This window comes from Amblyomma mixtum, chromosome 6 (assembly GCF_055824585.1).
Source record: "Amblyomma mixtum isolate Tamu chromosome 6, ASM5582458v1, whole genome shotgun sequence".
Classification (NCBI taxonomy): Eukaryota; Metazoa; Arthropoda; class Arachnida; order Ixodida; family Ixodidae; genus Amblyomma; species Amblyomma mixtum.
In genome coordinates, this window is record NC_143017.1 from 162391849 (window position 1) to 162417635 (window position 25787).

The 25787-nt window shown below is 44.6% G+C and overlaps 2 protein-coding genes across 5 annotated transcripts; one reads left to right on the forward strand and one right to left on the reverse strand.

Annotated features, from left to right (window-relative positions):
- Window positions 1-284: 284 nt before the first annotated feature.
- On the forward strand, window positions 285-14680 carry LOC149341036 (uncharacterized). Its single transcript, XM_089547490.1, has 13 exons — window positions 285-416; window positions 2083-2202; window positions 3034-3222; window positions 4321-4419; window positions 5295-5473; window positions 7271-7635; window positions 8592-8688; window positions 9295-9490; window positions 9907-9978; window positions 11059-11203; window positions 11714-11794; window positions 12221-12375; window positions 14510-14680. The coding sequence occupies exons 1-13, from the start codon at window positions 285-287 to the stop codon at window positions 14678-14680; spliced, it is 2001 nt and encodes a 666-aa protein (XP_089403616.1).
- On the reverse strand, window positions 7444-25465 carry LOC149341037 (uncharacterized). 4 transcript variants are annotated; one of them, XM_089547494.1, is made up of 8 exons: window positions 23664-23721; window positions 23369-23474; window positions 22494-22666; window positions 21977-22035; window positions 19454-19519; window positions 17249-17331; window positions 15982-16074; window positions 7444-7504 (listed from the first exon to the last, which is right to left on the reverse strand). In XM_089547494.1, exons 2-7 carry the CDS (start codon window positions 23459-23461, stop codon window positions 15997-15999), a joined length of 552 nt encoding a protein of 183 aa, XP_089403620.1. In that variant the 5' UTR covers window positions 23462-23474; window positions 23664-23721; the 3' UTR covers window positions 7444-7504; window positions 15982-15996. The 4 variants fall into 4 exon arrangements, with proteins under 4 accessions (XP_089403620.1, XP_089403618.1, XP_089403619.1 ...); XM_089547492.1 differs by having other exon boundaries at window positions 23587-23697; XM_089547493.1 differs by lacking the exon at window positions 23664-23721 and adding an exon at window positions 25254-25465 and having other exon boundaries at window positions 7445-7504.
- Between the last annotated feature and the right edge of the window lie 322 nt (window positions 25466-25787).

A 25787-nucleotide genomic window follows, 5' to 3' on the forward strand; every position in this document is an offset into this window, starting at 1 on the left:
AATCATATTAAAGCGCCAAAACATAGACGTTGGCCATAAAGAAAAGAAAAACATAAACACGATGTTTAGACTTTAAACGAAGCCCCAGAACGGCAAACAAAATGACTTGTTCTTGTTTTTTTTTATTGTTTCGTCGGTGTCTAACGGTTGATTACCAATTACCTTTAAAGATCCAAACAATGTAGTTCATGCAATGGTGTCAAAAGCCCTATGGCCATCGCTCACACCACCAGAATGGTCGCTGGCGGCCGCTGTAGGAGGAGTCTGCGTGGGTTCAGCCCGCTATGGCGACCGGCCCACCTGCGGTCGCACGGTGGAGGAGGCTCCTCGCCGCGTCGTCTCGGCTCTTCCTGCTGCTTCTGTTAGAGGGGACGGTGCTCCTTTGCGATGCTGCGGATGCGTCGCAGGTAGACGCGGTAAGCGCTCGCTCTCCATGCTTCGGTGTTCTCAGCATTCATTGACAGTATAACCATGCTTTTATTTGCATCTCAGCATTCCTTCATCACGGCCGCAATGCCTGCTAGCAGGCTATTGCGATATCGGGGCGCGACGGCGATCGAGCCAGTGCTGATTGGTGGTGAAAACGAGTATGAAATTCCATAAAAGGGCTGCGAAGCTTAATTTGACTGTGCTCGTATTTCCGCCGCTTCTTCCGAAATTTTGGTTCCATCCTTGCTCCTTTCACAGATATTTTACCGGCAACCCCCATCTCTCCTCTTGGTCTTCCGTCTGCGACACTGCCTTCACAACTCTCCGCCACCTTCTGGTGTCTTCTTCCATCCTCCGCCTTCTTGACCCCAGCGCACCCTCTGAACTTTCCACTGATGAAAGCGGTGTGGGCCTCAGTGCAGTTCTTGCACAAAAGAAGTCAGGCTTCGAAGAATATATTCTTTCGCGCACCAGCCGAACTCTATAGAAAGCTGAAAAAGAGTGCTTGTCAATAATTTAGGTGATTAGCCAATTTGGCCCGTACATATTCAGCCGCTGATTTCCTGTCATTACAGACCACGATGCCCTCTGCTGGTCATCCTCACCGAAAGATCTACCAGGTCTCCTCGCTCGGTGGGCCCTTCGTTTGCAGGAATATGACATGAGTCCTCAGTAGGTCCCGCCTTCAGTGTTCTGACACCCACTCTTAAGTTCACCTATGCCATGATGCCCAGACTGAAGTTGTTTCGACCTATGACTTCGCGTCGTTCGACATTGCTTGCTTACGTGCCTTCTAACCATGCAGTCACCCTTCGATCGCTCAAGTCATTTCCCTTCTCTCTATGCTATCCACGCCTCTTGCGTCCAGAGCTCTCCGCCGCTAAGCCCGCCAGTTTGCCATCTGTGACAACATCTTATATCGCCGCAACTATCTCCTCGAAGTACGTAAATGGCTGCTAGTCATCCCTCGGCACCTCCGTCTAGACATCTGCGTCTCATTTCACGCTGATCCTCAGTGTGCCCACGCCGACAATTCAAAACTGCTTTATCGTAACGTTAATCCAAACGCTACCTTTACAGAAAAGCTAGAGGGGTCATCTTCAAGTTAACTTTTTTCTTTAGAATATATTAACTTTTTATAATTTCAAAGATGGGTTCTTTGCACCTGGAACGCTATGACATACATTATATTCAGTTAATTAAGTAAGTTTAGAGCCTTTCCACTGCACGTACCATCATAAAGGTGAATGGTTTTCATTTGTACCAAAGAAACGCGTCAATTTCGAAGTTCTGACGGTTGTTTCCTCAGTGTACCCATCTTGCATGCCTTTCTAATGCTTGCGCATGCTGAACAGATCTATTTAAAACGCGAATGCGCGCACGCTGACGCGAAAGGCACGCATAAGTCTTCAAAAAATGAAGGGACCTTTCCTCGTCTTCAGAGTTTTCCGCCATATCGAGATGTGTAGCAAGGTTTCTTGCCGCACTCGTAGTTCAGCTAGGGAAACGTGGTCGTCACGCTTTGATAAATATGTCTTAACATTGATTGATTGATTGATTGATTGATTGATTGATTGATTGATTGATTGGTTGATTGATTGATTGACACAGTCATTCATGCATTCATTTGATTTATTTATTGATTGATTTCAGAGCTTTGGTGGTGTGGAAATTGGAATAATGCGCTACCTCGACGCTTCAGGATCCGAGTCTCTGTTTTGCACTTACGTGTCGACCCGATTCAAGCAGCCACCGTACGGGAAAGAAAATGACGTACGTCTTATTGGTTTTGCTGCTGAAGTTCTCCAAGAATTGTCGCTTTTGCACAAAACCATGCGGAGAACACGTGCTGCCACAGCTACACAGCACGGCTGCAATAACCCGCCTCTACTGAAGCACCCACCTAGAAATTAGGAGGTCTTAAGCTTGGCTGCTTCTGTTTGCGCTGTTTACTAAGCGCCAAGAAAGCTAAGTGACCTTACATTTATGACGGACGCTGGCAACGAATGAAGTAGATAACCGGTGGTGGATATTCATCCTCCTACGTACTAAGGAGCGCCGAAAAACGTCAAAACACATCAGATTTTCAGTTTCTTTCTTCGAAATGTCGTAATGTCTCGTGTTTCCAGTCACACAAAACTACTACTTTTATTTTTGTTAAAATTAGACAGAAATGAAACAAAATCTGCGAAAGTCCCTTATAGAAAGGGCCTATAGATAGTCTGTGATCTTTCTATAGAATCTATTGCTTTTCTTTAGATATTTCTTTCTGTCTATTCATAGTCTATCGACATTCTATAGACAAAAGTCTACTAAAAGTGTTCGGCCATAAATCTTTAGACTGTCTATATACTGTCTAGAGGATTTGTACTGCCTATGTACTCTCCTCTAGGATTTGTCCATAGAATCTGTAGACTTTACAGACAGAAGTCTATGGAAAGCTATCGAAGGTCTAAATGATTTTTTTAAGGGATGACTCACGAATGAAAGAGCCAGATCCCTTCACGAACGTGCGTATACTCAACTGGAAGTCGCTAGCGCAAATCATCACCTAGTACTTCTCGCGAGCATGCACTGAAAATGCATTGTAACTCTCTCGCACAGATATTTCGTGGAGTGGAATTTCGGAATGCCAACGAGAGCTGCGAGCTTGGCCTGGAGCGAGTGTCTGACAAGCACGTCCTCCTCATGCTTCCCACGGAAGAGAAGCCGTGCCCCTTCGAGGCCTCGCTGGCTCAGGCGGTGTCCGCCAGGGCGCGCTCTCTCGTTGTGGCTCGGAACGTCGAGATGGAGGTGCGCTCAACCTTCCTTGCATAAAATGAAAATTCTGGCTTTGTTGAGAAGCTTTAGTTAGCGTTAAATTTTAAAGGGCAGTGGAGGGTAGCTCCAGGGTCTTCCAAGTTTGTTATCGTACAAAGTTTACTTTTTTCTCTCCTCCGGCGCCTGAAATGTGCAAAGAGTCTGCAAGGTACTGTAAAGTCCCTCTTCAACACTTCACACCCTGCAAATGGCGCGCGAGCCCCGCAGCTTACACGGTAGAACATGCTGTAGATATATTAATTTAGGCCGAGACTTCCAAGTGTTTTAAGTGCCCTTCATGTCCAATATTATCGGACAAAAAGTTTGAAAATTAAAAAATTGTAAGACCCTCTAATGAAAATATTGAAGGCAGTGGTCCATTCTTGTGATATGTAACTAAAAATTTATTATAAATTGTTTCCATCGATAGCATCGAGCAGTTAAGGCTGCCACAGAAAACCAATGGGAAACGCTTTTGACGATAGCAAAAACATTAATAGAAAAACATGCAAGACTGCCGTCGGGTGATCTGCGGGTGTATTCATTGTTACAGTGAAAACTTCCATTATATGCAAAAATAGCTTTCATAAAAGGTTTCCCGCTCAAAAATACTTTTGTCGAAAATTGTTAGGTATTATCTAACGTGGTGAGGGGCTTCGATAAGCGAAGACACTCTGTAACTGTTTCTGTTGGAAGATCCTCTCAGCGATTGCGCTTCATGAGCTTAGGTAGATGAACTTGGAGTATTGTTGCCTTTTCTAGGCGTATGTGGGGACCTATTGCAACACCGTGTGCTTGATAAAAATAGCACTAATGTATCACGTAATTTAATCCTCGTCGTTTCTGCATCACGTCACTACAGCATCAGCCTAAGCGAGAAAATAATACAAATATAAACATATACGAGACGTGTGGATTCACCTTAAAGCACTTTTTAGCACTCTTTATGAGCACTTATACAACCTATCTGAGAATAAATATGACTATGTTTGTCTGGCTGTTGAAATCAAGTTCGTGAAGTTTTATTGAAAATTATATATGCCAACCCCTTCGATAACTGCGCACTTCCGTTTCCTGCTTTTCGTGGTACAGCTTCACAGAGGCTATTTCACACCCGGAAAGAATGACACAGCTCCTCCGCAAGACATCATCCTCGGTATAATGACTCTCAGCACCGCCGAAGGATTCAGGGTATGCACTGTCGGAGGGATTCATACCGCATTCCTGGAACTTTCGAAAGTTATTGCGGGTTTGTCATCAAAAAGCTAGGGGCAACTACCGATTTATTTCTTGCCATTAACACTGTTTTCTCATGACTAGTCAGGCTCTATAACTTACAGTTCGAAAGCAGTTCAATGCTCGTTGGTTTTCAGTCATTGTTAACTTTTTGATAAGAATACAAATAATTAAGGCAAAGTGCGAAAGAGACCGGAGACAATGTGTTGCGTAAGACTAAACCTCGAGGTGCACACCCATGCCCTCAAGCAACACTGGCTCCATGCACTATCACTCGCACGGTGACACGTGAGGTGCAAATTCAATCCAAAGGATGAGAATTTAAAAAAAAAAATGCCAGGAGCTTAGTCTATGGCGCGCTCCACAACACTTACCACACTTGTAGTCGTCACCTGTAAAATGTCACCAGAAAGAAAAATTTTAACGTGCGCACATCTTTAGTTCGGGTTGTATACTGGGCATTACGGTACTGTTTAACACCGTCCGGTTTGGCCAATGGACATTAGTTCCTACGTGTTATGAATTCTACAGGTGATCCTGTACTTCAAAACGTGCAAAATTTACCATGAGTTTTGTTGAACACATTTCAGTCAGGTCAAATATTTTTCAACTTTAACCATTTTCGCGAACGATTCCCTCCTGGTCAAAAGAAATGGAGTGCGCTTACTTCATGGAGCTCCGCATATTATACCCGATAGATAAGACAAAGGCGCTTTTACCACTCCGGGCTCTGAAGAATTGACTACCAGAAGTATAGGACAGTAATCCCAGTCGAAACCGTGCACGCAGGAACTGGCAGCTCACTGAATTTACTATACTTCTTCGTCCAGGCCGACAGTATGGAAGAGAGGTCATCGTTTGCGGCATTCGCGAGCACGCCGAGTGGCCCCTTCGCTAAGCTCTACCTCGTAGAAATCGACATCATCGTCAGCGCGGCTGCCCTCTGCCTCTTGGCCTCCTCCACCGTCGCTGTGGGTGCGATGTGGGCCGGCAGCACCAGGAAGTTGCTGTAAACCACCTGAAGGCGCTTGCGCCGCCTGTCATCTCTACTGCATGCCTTTCGCTGTGCAGCAGCCTTAGTACAGAATCGCAATCGCACACCCCAGTGAAACCAGGCACAAACACTGTACAGTTGCCGTCAAAAGTAAATGGAAGGCAATATTCACGAAAATATTTAATCATTGTCCCCCCAATTCATGCATCATTGAATACATATGTGCAGCCTAATTGGGATTTTGCGAATTGCACAGTGCACCAACAAGCACGGACCAATATGTTTAGATTTAAAGAAATTAAATTTTTTTGACAAAGTCGCCTTCCGTTTACTTTTGACGGCGAGTGTACCTAGTTCGCTTGTAAACGTCAGGAAATGTATGAAAAGTGTCAAAAAAGAATCTACATTGCATCAAAAAAATCCTGTAGGGAGCCATGTGCGCAGCCGTGTTTTTATCCTGATTGATTGATTGATTGATTGATGATTGATTGATTGATTGATTGATTGATTGATTGATTGATTGATTGATTGATTGATTGATTGATTGATTGATTGATTGATTGATTGACAGGATAGTAGATAGACCACTTGAGGGTGAGCCCAGGGCTCCTTCTGCCGACCTTCTGGCGATGGCGAGGAGCGCTGCCTGGTCGTACAGGCCTGCGCTGGTCAGCGTAACATCCCGCGGCTGCAGGGCCGCATTACGCGGCTGCAGGTGGTGGGGGTTTTCGAAGGCATGTCCATGTTATATGCGTTAGGATTGAAGTGTCACCGCATCATGCACATTTGTCTTCGCACGGTGTCTTTAGACTGAGAGGTGTCCTTTCCTACGACATGCACGAATTACGCGGAATCCAAAACTTTTCCCGCCAAAGCCTCCTGCTATGGCCATCAATATGTACCGTTCGGCTCCGGCAATTGTCTCGGAATGCCTGCAATGAGGGGCAGCAAACTATAAGGCTTCCTCGATATCTAGCTCTTCCTTCAGAAGAAAGAGGTTAATAAAATGTAAACCTTTTCAGAAACTGTGGTTTTCACTGTCTTTATTACCTTTCTGTCCGTTGTGAATTTCATATTAAACTGCTTCATTCTTGCCCTGGTGTTCCATGGAGAATAAATGTTTGAATTATATTTAAACCCAGTCCTTGCTCGCCGTTGGTGACCCTATTTATGCTGATTCAGTTTTACAGGCGCAAAACATCGAAATAATTTTAAGGCCTCCCTTTGAGATGCGTAGAAAACATCTCGGGGTGAGCTTTCTGAAAGCAAACATTTACCCTTCACTTTTTATGCTTTTTATTTCACATTATTGTCTCAGTTTTCATTAAAAACGAAGCTGCAGGCGGACATAGAGCATTTTGTCTGGCGTAGCTTCGGCATAAAAGGATGATTTTGCGCCTCATCGCACAATTGCACCACTAATGGTGATTGTCTAAAGGGTTATCAAATTTTCCTATGTCACTGCAGTCACAATGTCACTCAACGCCGGATCTCTGTCCTTGCGAATCGAAAGATTCCGTCTGACACCTATGCGCACAAACGCAAAGAGAGAGCCATTTTGTTGAAGAGCGCTAATCGTACACTCAGTAGAACTTTTGCCTGGCTGATAGAGGCGATCTAGATTTTGTTAACCTTCCTGTCTTTTAATATCTTCTTCATCTTCCGTAGTTGCTACACAGATGGTGATATAGGAGCCGAGGCAAAACATATATGGTGCATGCATGAATTCGTGTCTGCGTGAGTGTATAAATGTATGCATTTCACCTGCGAGTCCGGAAGTTAACCACGTGAACCTATTTGGCCGCTGCGCAGCTTCCTGACCCAGCACCGGCGCACCAAGCCGAAAGACGAGCAGCCACGCAAGGAGGACGCCGACCTGGATGCCATGCCGATTGCCAAGCCGTCTCAGTCGGCCACGTCGCTGGGGCTGCAAGCAGCCTACATTGCCGATGGTTCCCAAAAAAGGAGGCAGGAAGAGCAACAGCCGACCGTGAGGAGTCGGCCGCGATCAAGTCACCGGTCCAAGTCGGTGGACGATTTCCCTCCCTGCGACGATGAGCTTTTGGAGGAGGATATCTCGTTTGCAGAGTGCCCCGTCGACTGCAAGCTCATCACTCTTTTCGTGCTGGCGATAGCCGTCAACTTGCTAGTGATGTACTACTTTTTCAACTACCTGTGTAAGACTGCCAATCCAATCTCTCTCTCCCTTCCAGTTTTGATCATTACAGAACCCACTTTATACTTTGAGAGTGTAGCTGAGCTACCAAGAAGACAGTGATCTCTTTTCGTTCGGCTAGGGCTCTGCTGATTGATTGATTGATTGATTGATTGATTGATTGATTGATTGATTGATTGATTGATTGATTGATTGATTGATTGATTGATTGATTGATTGATTGATTGATTGATTGATTGATTGATTGATTGATTGATTGATTGATTGATTGATTGATTGATTGATTGATTGATTGATTGATTGGCGAACCTCGTTGGCTTAAATCTTAGTTTAAAACAAGGTGTACTCTCAAGAGCTCTCTTTTTTAAATGCAAGTATGGTAAAAATGGAGATTAGAAATAAAAGAAAGAGGCCTGTGCACGGCCGGTAATGATAGCTTGTTAACCGAAATCAAGTTGAAGGTTTGTAAAGCAATAAATACAAAGTGTCGGGCGCATTACTATCATTTAACTGGGTCGAGCAGCAATGCTTTCTCTGAGCACATTGATTACTTATTTCCGACCAGTCAATATCTCACAAAAAAAAATTGCTTATGTATCAGTTTAGGAGATAAGTTAATTAAACGCTTAACAATGCCTACAGTATAAGTGACCTGGAGAACGACGGGGATGAAAACAAATCTTATGTAAGCACGATGTCCATTGCATTCAATTCACATTTGCTTGCAACCTACAAACCCTAAAAGACCAAATCTTCACTTGCGAGTATTCGCTGACACCGTAATACCGTAATTTGTTGTATAAATTCGTTACAATCTTGATCTTGCCTCTAAAGGGCATATAGCCATTAAGAAGCTCAGAACTTTTATTACAATGCGAAACGCAAAACTATGCAGAGTACGTTACACTCAGCATTTACTGCATTCTTCATTGCTGCGACTTTTTTCTGTCTTTGCAGGGCCCGTAATGGTGGGCTCCATTGCCCTCGGCTCGATGATATCACTGATAATTATCTTCGACGGCCTCGCATTTCTCATTCCGTGCGCCAGCGTAAGGTGACCATCAATTTACACAGCTACGTAGATATGCCTGAGCATGTTGGCTATTGTTGTAGACGCGGCAATATACTCTAACAAATGGCTTCATGCCAGCCATTTCCCATTTGGTACGGTTTCTCTTTGTCGCTTTGCGCTTTGCTCCTTTCCGGAGCATATTTAATAATTATGAATATAGGCTTAGAAAGTGCGCTCCACATGTGCCTTCGGCAGAGTTGAGCATTCGTTTCCAAACAGTTGCGTTCGACCGGCTTTATTTTGTCATAAATGCTTAATCGATCTCAGTATTGTAGATGGCGTTCCCTACGCCAGCAACGTCTTATATTGAGGAGAGAAGAATATCCTGGCAAGCGAAGAAACATTAGCAGATACTGCTGTCATTTCATGTTTAAGTGTTACTCAATTTATCGTTTTTTTTGCTGATGTATTAAAAAAATGCGCTACAAATATTACGCGTTCGCCTACCTTAGCATGCAGAAGTTTCTGCACATGATGAGTACTGATCTCTACAGTGAAATTCTTAAGATGGAAGTTCAGATCATCAGCGATATTCAAGCTGTTCCAACGTGCAGCCCTGTGAAAACACAGACCCCTGCCATGTCGCAGGCTTCCGAATGTTCTCTTTCCCTGGTTTGTACGAAGCATGGAGCTACGGCACCACGTGGCAGTGTGGTTAGCAATTGCCATCCCCATCACGTGGCTCATCTATCGCACGGCGGAGCATGCCTGGGTCCTGCAGAACATCTTAGGCTCCAGCTTCGCCATCAACATCCACCGAAGCGTACACCTGCCGAACTTCAAAGTGAGATAAGCTTATTTTCAAGTTAAAGAAATCTTCGTTGTTTCCTTAACTTTCGGTTAAGTGTTCGTGATCTTCGTTTTTATTTAGTAATGCCTGATATTACCAAAAAATCCTGCAACGGGGGCTCATTTCAGCTTGCACCTGTCTAACTCAACGTTTTTACGTTTCTGCGGTGCTAGCGAAATTTGTGTTCTTTCCTAGCACATTTAGAACTTTACGCAATCTTTTCCCCCTCTGTAGCACTCCACGAGACAGTGCATTAGACTTATTTTTGCTTGGAGGGATACTGTGTGGCCGATTTGCTATACTTCTGTAGAGCATGCGAAGAGAGTACATGTCCGTCTCTGCGGATGTTTGCGCGTGTTTGTTCCTGCACCACTGAGCTATGACATTTATTTTCTTTCTCTGTTCCACAGATTATTACAGTAATTTGCGTGCTTCTCTTCCTAGACGACATATTTATGGTGTTCGTCACTTCATTCCTAACAGTAAGTTTTGGCGCTGGTAACATTTCTTCTGTATTACGTACGAAGGTACGCAAAGAGACGCTGCTACGCCTTGTGATGGAAAAAAAGCAAAATGAGCGCAAACCGTTCTTATGATTGCATGCATTCGAAACGAATGCAGAACTCATTTGACTAGACTGACTGCAGCCTAGCAATACTGTCTTGTCCTGTTTTAATATATTTTCATGCTTGATTGTTTTTCACCACGCTTCTAGAACGGGTACCACGAAACGATCCCAGCAATGTAATAGCTCTTGTCGGCAGAACACTATGCGAATAAGGCAATTTGCAAGTGCGTAGAAGGAGATTCACACTTTGATACATTATCAGAGGCAAGAAATGTGACACGCGCACTAACACCCAGTTGAATAGATTTACGAATACTTTCCGTCCAGGCGTGAAACCTATCGTGGCTCCAACACGTCTCCCCACTGTATCGACCTATCAGAGCACCGAGTAGGTTCCGAGTTTCCGCCAGGAGCGAAAAAAAAAACAATTAGCTCCATGAAAATGAAAACAAGCTACCATTTGCATAAACAGGACTGCTGGAGCTTGCAGAAACGAATCGGCAGGAGTGTGCAAGTGAGAGAAGTTCAAGTGTACAGGAGAAAACTGTTACTGTTACTATGAGAGTTACTGTAAAATGAGGAAGGCATGGCGAGAGCGGAGGAATGCGCGCTCGGAAGGTCGTGGAGTTCTCTGGAAAATTACCACATGGGATTCTTTAACTTGCGCTGGCATCACTCAGAACACGGATCTCTAGCATTTCACCTCCACCGAAATGCGACCGCCGCGGCCGGGAGCGGACCGGCGTCTTTTGGGTAAGCAGCCGAGTGCCATAACCATTGAACCATTGTGGCGGCAGTATTATTATTATTAGTAGTAGTAGCAGTAGGAGCAAATAGAACTAAAAAAATTCTTCATAATTATACATAAATGCACGTCACTCAAATTCTTTACCTCAGTATACAGTGAAATAAAACTTCCTCCACATATGTCGCTGAATCTGGCGTTACACAGTGGTAATCACCCTGGGATCTTCTCTTCCTTTTTTTCCCTCAGAAAGACGTGAGCGTTATGGAGAGCGTGGCCCAGGGCGTGCAAGACTTGCCCGTGCTCATGCGGGTTCCGTATTTCTTTCCTGGTGACTCGGCTGTGTGTCCCGGTAGCGCCTTGATGCTGGGCTATGGTGACATCGTCGTTCCCGGTGCGCTACGTACTCATTGCTCTAATGGCAGAATTTTTTCCAACCTCAACTGTTAATGCCGGACAACCTCCTCTCGAGATCTCATGATCTTTGTCCGCCTGAAGTGATGTCATTCCATACCAGGGCCACATGATTAATGTCCATTTTCATTTGATCCATCTGCAACGTGGCCCTCGAGTTGCCGGTATGTGCCGCGGCCCATGAAATCCCTCATACATGACCATAACCATCTCAAACTCGCAACACCCCATGTCCGTCCCAAACCAACATCACCTCCTTAACAGCTGACTGCCATAGTCGTAGTATATTTCGGAGACTCCCCTTCATTTTATTTATTTCACTCAGTAGTATACTCATTTTTCAAGGCACGCAGCCATGTTTTCTGTGCTCTTAGTCGGCATATATAGGCAGGCAAACATCAATTCAGTGCCGCCTGTTTCGTTCATATTTAGTTGTGTTACGCCTAGTGATGGGAATCTGGAGACTTTGTTTCGCTTTTTTTTCCCGTAGGACTTGCCGTGTCCTACTGCCATTCTTATGAGGCTATCGTCAAGAAAGGGTTCCCATGGTACTTCTTGCTTCAACTCGTTTGTAAGTTTTGCAGAGTGAATATATATGCTTTGAAATACCTGTCGATGCACTGCAGATGATACTTTAGTGATATACCTTAACCCTCGCTCAATGTTTCCTTACTATTTGTTCAACGCACTAAGGGTAAAAGCGGGAAGCCACGGTGAACACAGGGTCTTAAATTTGTGGTTCGAGCTTCGTATGCGCAAGCATAACTAATACAACCGCGCTTTAAATTATTCTTGCTTTCAATGCAATGACATCTGTCATTATCTTTTGTAGGCCTGCCAAAATAGGTGAAAGCCAGGATTTCCCGGCTACAAAGAATTGGGAAGTCAATAGAGTTGCCGAACGACCCGAATTAATTCGATTTCCTTGATTACTCGATTATTTGAGCCTGCCGGCATAAAAGGTGAACCTTTTTGATTCTCTATCTGCACCGTCCAGGTTATCTCGCAGGACTGGCGCTGGCGTTGACCATGACTAGAGTGATGGACAGGGGTCAGCCCGCGCTGCTCTACCTCGTCCCTGCCATTCTGTTACCAGTCATCTCGCTCGCCTGGTGCCGCGGAGACCTAAAGAACATGTGGGAAGGACAGTTTGTGAGTTGTTCTATCGAAGTAACTTGCCTCGGAGACTCAGAGGCTGTGGTGTTTCGCCGCTGTCCAAAAGGTCGTTAGCAGAATGCGCTGTCATGACAGGTGCGTTTCAAAAGAGGCAGTGTGAAACATCCATGCACAGAGATGCTCCTTGCATTTTAAATACCTGTAGTATGACCACCTAATTAGGAGTTTTTCTACAGGCTGTTTTCCTTAGCCTGAGGATGCAGCTTCAGTCTTAAAAACTGGTAAATAATTCTTTTTGACGCAGTAAACAGCAGGCTACTAACGTCATATGTAGGGTGAAAGAAAAAGAATGTTGGCTTACAGGTACACTTTATTGCCATACAAAAGAGCTATAAAAGCCAAATGGACTTATGAATGTTTGTAAGGAACGCGCTTTCACTTAAATGAAGCCCTGGCATCCGAATGCGAGTAAACTGCACGCAAGCCTGCCCATTATATTAGAGGCAATGCATGCTCATCAGAGTTTTTGTAATGGACTGGTTCGGTCAGGGTTGTTTTAACCGCAGCCAAACTGAAGCCAAGCCACATCGTCAGTCTCGAAGTAAATGCGCCGCAAATTACACTAGGAAGATGAGAAAAATGTGTCTCTATTACTGGGTGATTGCAGCAGCGAAGTCACTTGCAGAATCACGGCACAGGTCATGTTCCTGGTTTCGACGACTTATACGGATTCCTCTCTTACTATTCAGTGCCTGATCATGTGCTGTGAAGTGACTTAAACGAAAGGGGGGAACAGCATTCACCTCCGAAACTGCTCGAAGTCTTGAGCATAACTCAGACTGAGTACAGCAGAGAAAAGTGGAAGGTATGAAGCACGCTAGCAGTCATGGGGGTGTGCGCTCAGATATCAGGAACGTCGTTTCATGGAACTGTGTGCCCTACCCGCCATCAGGCGCCTTCCACTAACATCAGAAATGAAGAATTGGGTACGAAAATGACCCAGAAGCGACACTTTTATACATCCATCGAGACTTCCCCTGTTAATTCAATGCTTCTTGACAGTGAAAGCGCTCAAAAAGACAAGGACGACAGAAGCTAGCGGTAGCGCTTTGAAGCGCTGAAGGTAGCGCTTTGTATGTCTTTCCTTTTCTGTCGTCCTTGTCTTTTTGAGCGCTTTCACTGTCAAGATGGAAAACCAACTCGCCCACTCAATTCCATTATTTAATTCAATGCCTTCTCCAGTCTATAGTACGCTGATTAGTGCAACAAAGAGATAAGATATATCTGGGCTTGAACGCTTAAGTGCGCCAGGTTCACCTGGTTTGTTTTCAGATCCATCATGAGACTATTCAGTCTTTTCATTTCGGTCTTCTTTTCAGTCTCCACCTTGTCGACAGAGGGAATGGCTACTGAGATTTGCCTTCAGTGCTCTGTGTAGCATCGGGCTGTCGCGGGTTGTATAGAAACCTCCGCTACTGCGTGAACAGTACCGCCAACATCATACACACGTCCTTGCTCCTACCAAAGCAGGGCCCCTATGCCGCTGGATTACTAGGATACGCCACTTACCTGCGGCATCGCATGATTGAACTGCATTGTTCAGGGTCCACAGATGCTGGCTTACACAGGATCACCTATGGCGGCGACTACTTCAAACAGCTTGAAGAACTCATGTACTTTTGTTTCCGGGTGCAATCGAAATTAATTTCAGAACTGAGAGCATCCATTGAGTGGCAGTTTGGCCAAAGGCTAGCCACTGCGCCATTAGAAGTTTACAGCCCTTCATGAAGTATCTCCCTCCAGCCATAAACAGAGTACACTACGGCCGAATTCCTTTCCAAAAGCCAGTTCTTCACAAGGGTCGACCACCATACCGGAGACGAGCTCTTGCACCAGTTGAGGTTCGGTCATTCTCGAAAAAAGTTTTCCCATCTTGCGATTTAGACGATGTGACCACTGAGGTGAGAGAGGTCGGAATAACAGATTAACCTGCCTTAGAATTCTTAACATCAACTAAGCTTACGTGCCCTGCGAGTGATGGGCTTGCTTTAGCCAATAGCTATTTCTTTCTTTCTCGGACCTTTCGAAACCCCGAATCCATATGGTGTAGCATTCCCATCCTAATGTTTTTCTTTGGGCTATTGGTTGATGCTAAGAATTTCACTTGCAGGCTCCCAAGGAGGACCTGGTGACCTCTCAGTTGGACGTGTGCGTGTCATCCAGTGAGCAATTCCAAATGATACACGGCCGAGGCTTGCTCTACGTCACCACACCCGTGCTCTCCTGGCTAGCGCTACCCATGCCGGTGTCGCAGAAAGCATACAACGCCAAATGGTCCTAAGGCACCGTTTCGCCAGCAGGTTCTATATTTCTCGCCTGCGGAGAACCTCATTTCCGTTTCAAGTGATCGGCCTAGAAATAGGACGCTGGCGCATTGTCCATAGAAGCCACCGAGCGCCTGTGTGAAGAAACTTTGGTTTCTTTCGCTGCTTGACTTCATGAATTGGGCGAATACCAACGGAGTTTATCACGGGGACGAGCGTATTTAAGTCAAACTTGCTTAAGTGCCGCTGGTTTTGCGTGATCCTGCACAAGGTCACAAGCTATGCTACACAGCAGATTAAAAAGCCGAGAAACTGCAGGAAACAAGCCGATTTTTTACAACGCCTCCTGTCTTGTTCACACCATCGAAGCACTTGATCGGAACATTTCATCTTTCGTGTCGGCATTGTTTGTTATGATGTTTACGCTGTCCTAGCTATTTAAAGCTGAAATTAGAATTTTTTTTACCCCAGAGAACAGTCTTATTATGTACCAACAAATAATGCCACCCCTTTTTATGCTGAGTAGCCAAAACGAGATATGTCACTAAAATGGAATTTTAAAACTTTTATGGGAAGCGAGAAGGAGCATTAGAAGTGCTCTTGAATACCAAAGATCGCCTCTACGCTGTTCCTAAGCCAGTTAACCACTTGACAGAAATATTGACGGCTACTTCAAGTCATACGGCCTCAACAGTGCGATAGATCAAAATTTTGGTATGGGCTAGTCGGTGCCTCATCTTAAGGAAAGTATATACAGCGCAAAACACAGGGACAGCAGTGAAGACACAAACAAAAGTGCCAGTCCTGTTGTATGTGTCTTCTCTGCTGTCCCTGTTTGTTGCGCTGTATATTACTTTCCTCGATAGTGCCGTTTGAGCAATTAGTCAGAATCGCAATTTCAGCATCCTGGACCACTCGCTTCGTTACACTCAGAACGTGTAACGTGTTGCATTCCGAACTACCCCAAGGCCACACGTCATCGTCAAAGAATCACGCTTTCGGAAACGCTAATCACTTCTTTCTTACCTTTTTGCTTACTGTAATGGTTTCCGGCAATGACTCTGAGTCAAACAAACCATGCTCAACGCAACCCCCAAAATCAGCGCGTTTACGAGTGGAAGGACAATTTTTAGCCTCAGTAGACACAAGCCACCCTTTGCTCGATAAGACCGGCAGATGAAGTGAAACGTTCTGAGAGATAGGTTAAAATTACTGCAGGTGATATCACATACACAGTTTGAGAAAAGGCCTTGAGCGCAGCGCATTTTAGTCGCAAAGCAGAAAAGAATAATCGAAGAGATTCGTAATGGCAGCTCACCGAGGGATGTATGGGCTATACAAAGACCATGAATGTAACGTTCTGCTCGAGAAGCAATGGCCGCTTCCTGGCTGGCATCAGCAGTGTAGCTACCTAGAAGGGTTACATAAGAGGAGAGCCAATGACGTTTAAACCGAAGACACGCAATTGTTTTACCACACTCAGTGGCCACTGGCAGTAGTTGCAGTGGTGGAAGTGTAGTCTTGCTTTCAGACTCCACTTTGACGCTACTTCAATGGCGACGCCTTCCCACGGCATCGATAAAACAGTTTAGTCAAAGAGATGGGCTCGATTTATATTCAAGAATGATACCATAAATGTGGCTGCGCACGCTACACGGACAGTGCCTGCGGAGTCGTCCAAGGTGGCGTCGAAGAATTTGCGTGTCTCCGCCTGAAATACTCAAGCCTAAACGACATCTCCTCCGCCACAGCTCTGTAACATTCAGTCATATGCCAACACTAAAGAACTCAAATCCCGCTTCTAGGGCACCCTGAAGTTGATACGAAGCACAACATCAAGCGAGCATGAACTGCATACAAAAAAGTCAACAATAACTGTTTGCGTACACGATCCACGAAAAGACTATTTCCTCAGTTTATAAAAATTATCGGGAGCGTTCATATGCATTTTGTTTCTAGAACTCTCTATTGCGTTCTCTTCGATGTTGTCCATTCCTTTATTTCAACTTAAACTTTAAATTTGAGTGCATTTAGCTTTTGTTGAAGAGACAGGCTAGGGAATAAACAATCGAGCCTTTGTTTCTTCCTGAGAGAACGACCATTGTTTGATTTGCAATCTAGACGAAAGAACCAGGCTAAAACAAATTTTGTGCATCTGAAAACGAGAGTTCAAGAGCGCTCCTATACAAACCGAGATAAAACCCTCTAAAAAGAAATTTCTGAACTATAGCCACGCCTGTGTCGCTCGGGTTAGGCTACTCAAAGCAGCATAATCGCGAACGACAGAAAGATTAAGGATGCTTAGAGGGACCGGTTCAAGCAGTCAGCTGGTCGGCATGTTCATTTTCCAAGGTATTTTCTTCACACTCACTCTATAGCGAAGGACAAAAAAAAATCTATCATGCATCACTAGCACTGCAGCAAAAATTTATCAAACCATTATTGTAATAAATCGTTTTTAGTTACTTTTATTTTGCTCCTTTAGAAAAGGGACATTTTATTTTTATTAAGTTGTGCTGCGCGCGCTGCGCCAGAGAGCTTGATCTTCAGCGTACATATTTCAAGTCACATGGCTCCGGGCATACCTGGTCGCGAAAAGCCTTGGCGTGCGTGCATGTTTCGTCCGTGTCGTAGATCTTGAAGACCGATTTATTGTTCGAAGTTGCCACTGCAGACAGTTTAAAAAACATTTAGTCACTGCGACGTTTTGTGTTTCCTATAGTCTGAGCCCAACGGCGATAGGAAGCTCCATATACAAGCTGTAACTTGTACATCTGAAAACCTACGCTTTTAACAAGCACCTTATGCTCAGAGTTCAACAGTCAAACGAAATGCATACGTAAACCCATCCATCCCTAACAAACTAGAAACCAAGCTCCTACTCACTCATTGTGGCCGTTACATACGCGCTCCTCTTCAACTTTTGAACCATTAACGAATTAAAAGCATTGTGTTAAAACACCCGTGTGACCCAACTTCGCAGTAATTTACTTTGAGATTTTTAGAGCTCGCATGTCAGAGTAAAATACTTGGTCTGGAACCTCAATATTCTTGACATCGTAGTACACAACAAAAAGTTTCACTCTCAAATGTCTCCAAGGCAGCCAGAGGACTCGTATGGCGAGCATTCGTTTTCTGTACGAAATCAAAGTTCGTAGCACATAAGCCTGAACGCCATTCATGCTACCTATCTGAAAGTATGGATGAAATCTCGTGTATTGATTCATACCTTCAATTTCCAGTTTTGGTTTTCCTCTAGCCGCTTCCGCACTACTGTGCAAGCCAAGGTTTTCCGAGGTTCACCAGTATTTTAAACTTTCTGTCAGTGGCTTTATCTGTGATGACTGGCATGGACATGGTGTGCGGTGTTTTGACCGTGAAAGGTGTTTTACAGGCCGCACGTACACAATTAAAAGCTTGCGGGTCTCCTACCAGACATTCAGGTTAACAAAACAGCCCCACAGGTTTAATTAATCCTCAAGGTTATTAAATGGTTGCGAGCCTGCTGAACTCCACATGCGGCTGGCAAAATGCGGTTAAGGCGTACAAATTATAAAGCAAGGTTGTCAGGTGCTTGATAGCGTGAAAGAAACTACATCAGAGTTCGTTCTCATGAACGCGGGCATTCGTTAGCGCTCCAGCTTCTCGTGCTAACCCTGCTTCCTACCAAGGGAAGCAGGTTAGCCAAGGAGAAAAGGTTAGCCTGCACTTTAAGGAAAAAGAAACGGTGGCGCATTAGTCTAACCTGTTTCCTTCAAAGAATGAAGAGGTCGGTGCGATGAAACTTAGTAAAGCAGTTTCTTCAATACAATGTTTTTGAAGCTTCCCGGATTTTTTCTTATATGTTTTATACTTTATACTTACTGAACAATGTAACATTTCTGCGCTACATCTCATCTTTTTATTGTCATATTCCGAGGTATCTCGCGTGAAGTGTTTATGTTTTGTTTCTGCATCAGAACTTGATTGCCCATTGTGACACGTCTGCACTTTTCTCAGCATGTGCTCTTATGAAATGCAGACAACTTAAAAAAAATTGCCTGCAAAGCTTTACCTCAGCCTGGGCACTGGGCCCGTTTATCCTCCTCCTTTGGCATTTCTCGTTGTTAATACCTAGCCACTGCGCTCAAGATGTGGAGGGCAGATTGATGACCGTGTTTTATGGGTCATGTAAAGCTTAATCGTTTTAAGCTTCTGTGAAAAATATGCATTCGAAAAACAATCGTTGTAGCTTGCTATTTTTCTTTAACAGCTATCGCATTACAAAAATCGCTGTCTGCTTGCGAAATAAAAATAAAACAACGGGATATCTTCAAATTGGATTGGAACTGCAGTCATTGCACTAGTTTTCAAGAAATTACTTCCCTAGCGAAGCAGCGAAGGTGGCAGCTTGTGGTTGCACGATGGCACACGCGTCGCTATCAACCACATCGTAAGTGGTTGCATAATACTTTAAGAGCGAACACCACTTGCGCTGTCAAAAATGAATCTACCACAGCTAGAATGTGGATAAAACCAGTGATTTCTACGAATTTTAAGGTAATTATAAGTGGTTGCTGTAAACAGTGGTTAGACCATAGTTGTCAACAGGGCAAATGTTTGTGCGCGTTGTTCATTATGTGCTTGCAAAAGAGGCCAACATTATGCATTCGTAAGCATACCCCTGCGAGCCCCTGCTCTCTGTGCTTGGCACTTCTGTCTGAAAGAAGTTACGCGCTTGTATTGATTTCCGCTTTTGCCGTGGTTTCCCGTCACTAAAGATACAGGAAAATACTTAGTGGCAAACTGACCTTCATTGAAGTAATAGGCTTCACCCTGGTACGGGGGCTGTAGAAGGTAAAGCCTGGCTCGCCCATCTGAAAGGACGTCAAGCTTACAAAAACAGCAAACTCACATGTTGTGCTCGTGGTAAAGCACTCTGACATAAAACACAGGGCGCATAATTCTTTCCTGCATCATCGTCATCATCCTCAGACTAACTACGCCCACTGAAGGGTCAGGCCTCTCCCAAGTCTCTCCAGTTAGCCCTGTCCTTTGCCAGCTGCGGCCACCATAACCCCGCAAACTTCTTAATCTCATCCGCCCATCTACCTTTGTGGCGCCCCCTGCTATGCTTAACTTCTCTTGAAATCCACTCCGTTACCCTTAAGGACCAGCGGTTATCTTGCCTTCGCATTACGTGCCCTGCCCATGCCCATTTCTTCCTCTTAATTTCGACTAGGATGTCATTAACCCGCGTTTGTTCCCTCACCCACTCTGCCCGCTTCCGGTCTCTTAACGTTACACCTACCATTTCTCTTTCCATAGCTCGCTCCGTTGTCCTTAAATTAAGCTGAACCCTTTTCGTTAGCCTCCACGTTTCTGCCCCATAGGTGAGTACCAGTAAGATACAGCTCCTGAATACATTTCTCTTGGGGGATATTGGTAAACTGCTATTCATGATCTGAGAGAACCTGCCATATGCGCTCCACCCATTTCTGATTATTCTAGTTATTTCCCTTTCATGAACCGGATCAGCGGCCATTACCTGCCCTAAGTAGGCTTCTTCCCTGACCACTTCCAGCACCTCGCTACCGATTGGGAACTGCTGTTCCTTTGCGAGACTGTTGAACATTACTTTGATGTTCCGCATGTTAATTTTTAGACCTGCCGTTGTGCTCTGCCTCTTCTCTAGCTGATTGAACACGCTTTGCAGCTAATATCCTGGGGGACTTAGCAAGGCATGCAGTGTCATCAGCGAATCGAGATTGCCCCTCTTCGTCAAGTTCAGTCTCTTTATAATTTTAAGAAATGATCCAAATAGCCAAAATACATGCTCCGCCGTCTAACCATTCTTCGTTGCCTCTTGGAAGCAAGTAACTTCGGTCGAGACGAACATCTTCCGCCGGATTTTCATTTCATCATTGCCCGACCACCCTTCTGCGGTTCTCTGGCACATGGGTTACCCAACCAGAGGAACTAAATACGTCATATGTGACTACAGCTTAGTTTACTCCTATTTTAGCCTGCAAGACTCTCGAGTCTTATCGTTCCACGCTTACGCTACCTTAACTGCTACTTGCTGGGAGAGTTGGTTGGTCATAACTGCTTAACAGCACGGAATCAAGGCGGGATAAGAAAGAACATACGTTGACACGAGTTCTGATTTCCGTCTGTTCATTTCGTGATAATGCCACGTATACCTGGTATTTCTCCTAAGAGGTTCTGCTATATTTAACAACAGGCATTTAGAGTTAGAATACCTCTTTCTTCATCATAACATTGTCAGCGGAGTAGGGCTTCAGAATCCAGGTTAGACGTTTTAACTAGCAGGCTCTGTAACTATTATTCAGTAGTTAACTTTCTAACTTTTATGGTTCGTTTACTTATTTATTGACAGGCCTGTAGCACACCGTATGTAGTACCCATATCTTTTTTTTAGGATTTCAAAAACGCAGTTACCCTTGCTGCTGTTGCCCAAGAAATTTTGGCTATTTCGACGAGTTCTATTCATTGGAGGGATTGCTTTTCCGGCAGGCTTCCCGTAAGCGCAAGTAGTTTGGCGTGATCTAGCCAAAGTTCCTGGACCACACAAGAGAGCGGTAACTGCGTTTTCGAAATTCTAAAAACTGACATGGAGATTACTTACGGCTGGCAACATGCCTCTCAATAAATAATGAGACTAACAGCACTAGTTGAGAAGTGAACTGAATATTAGTTAACCAGCCCACTAGTTAAAACGTCTTAGCTGTATTTTGGTGCGCTTCACTGCTAACTATGGTATGCTGATAAAAGCGCTCCTCTCAGACAAACAGACTATTTTGTTAAATTTCAGAACCTCTCAGGTAAAACTCCCGACGTTCGAAATTTGTGACCCATCAAAATAGCTAAACATTACAAAAGACACTTTAAATCTCTTCTTGATGCTCTCTTTACAAACAATTCTGGACAAAAGCATTTTTGAGCGGGAAACCGTATATAAACGCAGTTTTTTTCGCATAATGTAAGCAGTCAATATATTCGCAGACAAACCGACGACACCCTTCTATTTTCTTTTTCTATTAACGTTTTTGCTAGCGTCAAAAGCGTTCCCCATTGGCTTTTTATGGCATTCTTAACTGTTCGATGCGATCGATGGAAACAGTTTAAAATAAAGATTTTGCTACATATCAGAAAAATATACCATTATCTTCAATAATTCCATGACAGTTCATGTCTTACAATTCTGAAATTATAAAACTTTTCTCCAATAATATTCGATATGGTAGCTCGAATAGCTTACTGATGCAGGCACATTTATCATTCGCTTCATGCTACTCGATGATAGAACATACCCTTTCCAATCAGAAGCGCGTAGTCCCCTTCTTCCTTATAAAGGGCGTAACTTGTAAAGCTGCAATACAAAAATAAGATCGATGTTATCCCAGCAACCTACATTTCAATTCTAGCACAGCCGCCAATGTAACAAAGCTGTTTCGACTTGGTTCTACTTTCTTCCCTTAACGTAATTATTTCCAATAATCTGTTTGTGCTAGTGCTCAATAGACCTTGAGTGTGTCATTACTGCATCCTCCTCTTCAGCACTACTACCCCAGCATTCCTGGCGTCTGCAGAAAGTACAGGAAGATATATGGGCACTAGCATTGTGGGTACAATCAGAAATATGCTCTTGTACTCAAACATAAGAAATGTGCACTTTATGTCTACGGTAACTAACTGTTGGTAGATAACACTCGAATAATATAAGCTGCTTCTAGAGTTAAAGCGAACTTAATGGGCAAATTTAAATCAGTGAGCAGTAGCTTGAATGCCACTTTTTTTTTACATAGTCTGTTCTTAGATCCCACTCACGTGTAGTTTTTAGGATCTCCTGGGAGCTTGTACATGTCGAGGCAGTTTACTCGGTCATCGGGGGTGTTCTCGCCGCTCCACACCACAGTAAAGTTCCGTGACGAGGGTGGTTCCAGGGTGGTTCCGTTTCGGTAGCACTGGTAAGTCGTTACCGTGCACTCATTGTGTACTCTCTGCGCATGTGCAGCCACCGTGCATCGTTTTCATCAAGCGCTCCAGCATTATTAAGTTTTTTTAATATATATACATTCTATACATAGTATTCTCGTTGCATATATTTCATGCAATACTACTCCCGTTATCTTCGTTCCTTCTATGCGTTCAGTGTTCGCCCCAAGGGTGACCTCATGTTTTTCGACGATGAACGAAAGGCGGTTTTCAGTCTTTTTTAGAGGCTGCCAAATGAATTTTTACCACAGTTTGACAGATTTGGGTACGAATGTTCGCTTTGCTAATCGCCGTTTCTACATCGCAGCAATAACAAATGGTTTCAAACTGTTTTTGAAGAACGATGAGAACTTTCATAACCTGCAAAGAAAATTTGAAGAGCAGCATACTACTCGCTTATTGGTACTACCACGGCAAAAGCCATGCACCATTTAAGCTTTCTCAGTTTTTGCGCCATATAAGTCGTGTGAGCGGGTCTCTTAGGTAAGCGTCTCTGGTGTCGTTATCGAGACAGGACGTTATACAGGTACGGAGGTCACTTCTTTACACATGGGTGTGAGGAGCGAATAGTCTAGAAGTTTTCACTAACGTTTGATTATATCATACTAGGATGCCGATAACGGGCATTCAGTGAGAATCAGGGATATGGAGGCGACAGCGAAGAAGAAAGCACATCATGACTTTTCTAACCCCCTTACTACACTTACCTTAAAAAACTCCTCCATGTTCGTGGCGCCGAGTACTCCGAGAGTTGCTCTGGCGACTAACAGAATGATGACAGCAACGCGCCTTGGCGACATGCCTGTAAAGAGACTAAACAAGAGGCGGTTTTGGTCCTGGTTACCTCAACAACCAATTTGTCTGCATGAAATACTGTTAGCAAGCCAGTGACGTATTTCTAGGTGATATTAATTAAATTTCGCACCACGTGTGTTCCATGCCAGGTTAGAGAAATATTAAATTTGGATTGAACATTTTGCTGAAAGCGCTGGAATTACATACGCTGAGAAAAATACGGTAACCCAGCGTACGCTCGTGCTCTGCCGTCTGTGCTTGCAGAGCTGCCTCGTTTTCAGCTTTATGAAGGCAACAGGTGCGCGCACGTGTCTATCTGGCGCAAGCACAGATAATGCCCCATGCAGGCAAGCCCCGGAAGTGGGACTGTCACAGAGGCGTTTAGCTTGGTTGAGTTTCACAATCCGGTTTTCCAGAGAACTCTCATATACACTCTGTCGCCATGCGCGCCTAAATGCATCCTGCAGGTGTTATCCACTCTACGAATAGCAGCTAATGACACATGACACACCAACGAAGATCTCCGCCTATGAGGACCTTTTTTTATCTTGATTTTGTTCATGAACGGAAAGAGGCGGGGGGGGGGGGGGGGGGGGGGGTGGGGGGGGCTTAAATGAACGGTCGGTAATGGCTGCTTGCAATCTGTTCTAAAGGACCTAGACTTAGAAAAAGCTCTTTCGTTCCTTCCCATAAAGAACATTAGCTGTGTTGAGTTCTCAAACGTTCTCAAGCAATTAAAGATGCTAAAAACTATTCCTATTCTAAACTATTCTAAAAACTATTCCAAGCGGGTGGCCACACAGAAACGAACCATTGGCTAATGATTTTGCTCGCTGTCAGTGCTGAGCACTGGTCGCTGCTATCATTATTGCAGTGACAAGAGCAGTGCAAAAGGGAGAAAAATAACCTGCCATTATTTTGGTTAAACTAAATGCAGCATAGGTGCGTCGGTGATATATGGTCGCGCTGTTCGCATTGATTAATTATAACAGCTTTACAGACAGTGTAAGGGGTAGCTGGCGTGACGTCGTCTCTGCCTTTCAATTTGGCAGCAGCTGCCGCGAAATCGTTTCGTCTCCTTTCCACTTGGCTGCAGCTAGCGTGCACAGGTTTCGTCCTTTGCACGTAGCCCCAGCTGCTACGAAACCGGTATTGCTTCTTCACCAGGACTCCACCAGGCTTCACCAGGGCCCAAAAAGGCCTTATCGCTAGTGACTCACCTAGCTGCCAACTGGGGCAGGTCGCTCATGAGGCGCCTGCCAGTTGTGGCAGGTGTTCCAAGGGCCCATGAGCAATGTCATTCAGTACCGGTTACATGTGAGGACTGCAATACCTTAGCAGCCTATGCCCACAGAGGTTAGAACTTGCGCTTCCCAGAGCATTTTTTTTACCCACGACACACGTCCCACACTCTTCCACATCACGTGGGGGTGCGGGTGCAAACCCCAACAATTTACGGCACCAAGCACGTCATTTCAGTGGTGCGAGCTGCAGCTCTCCGCCAATACCCTGGCGGCACGAGGAGCGCTTATCCAGCAAGTTCGTCGAGCAGCCATATTCAGTGGAGTCCTGGAATGAGAAAGCCACCCATTCGACCTCAAGATCAATAATCTCGGTTTAAAAAAACGTTTCTCTTTCCTTCCTCACTGAAGACGGCTGGCTCTACTCCTAGAAATGCTGTACACCTTGCGGACGATATTTCCGAATTCTGAAATATTCCTTTAGTGATTAAGCGCCACAGTCTTCCGTCAGTTATAGTTTTTTTTTTCATAATGATATGTTGACAGGCGTACTTACCTGTCTTAGGAGCAGCAGACGTACGTATGGGGACAGACTTCGCCTCGGTGCTTATGCTTACAGAACAGTATGCCGACTCGAATGAGGAAAAAATGAGGTTGCCGTATTCATGGAGTGCAGAGTACGGGAGCTGTGCCGCCCCGCTTGATGACAGACACCCTTAATAATCTGCGTGCTCTTATACATCCGGTAGGCTTCACCAGGGGTGACGCCTGCAGTGGGCCTAGCCAAGCCCGCTTAGATTACTCTCGCGTTCTAAGCAATTTTGTTCTTTTTCCCGCTTTCAACAGAGCTGCCCGAAAAAAAATGAAAATGTCCCGGTGGAAACAAACCCAGCCGCTTGCCTGCTCTCAGACACGTGGTATACTGGCATGAAATCTCAATGCCGAAGAACAAAGGAAGAAGCGATTTTGAAAACCAGCGATGTGTATGTAGTGTTACAAAAGTATGAGAACAATTCAGCATCGCCATCTGTATGGATATGCCGTCACAGCTGTACGCATTTGCGAAAATTGTTGTAAGCTTCAACAAAAA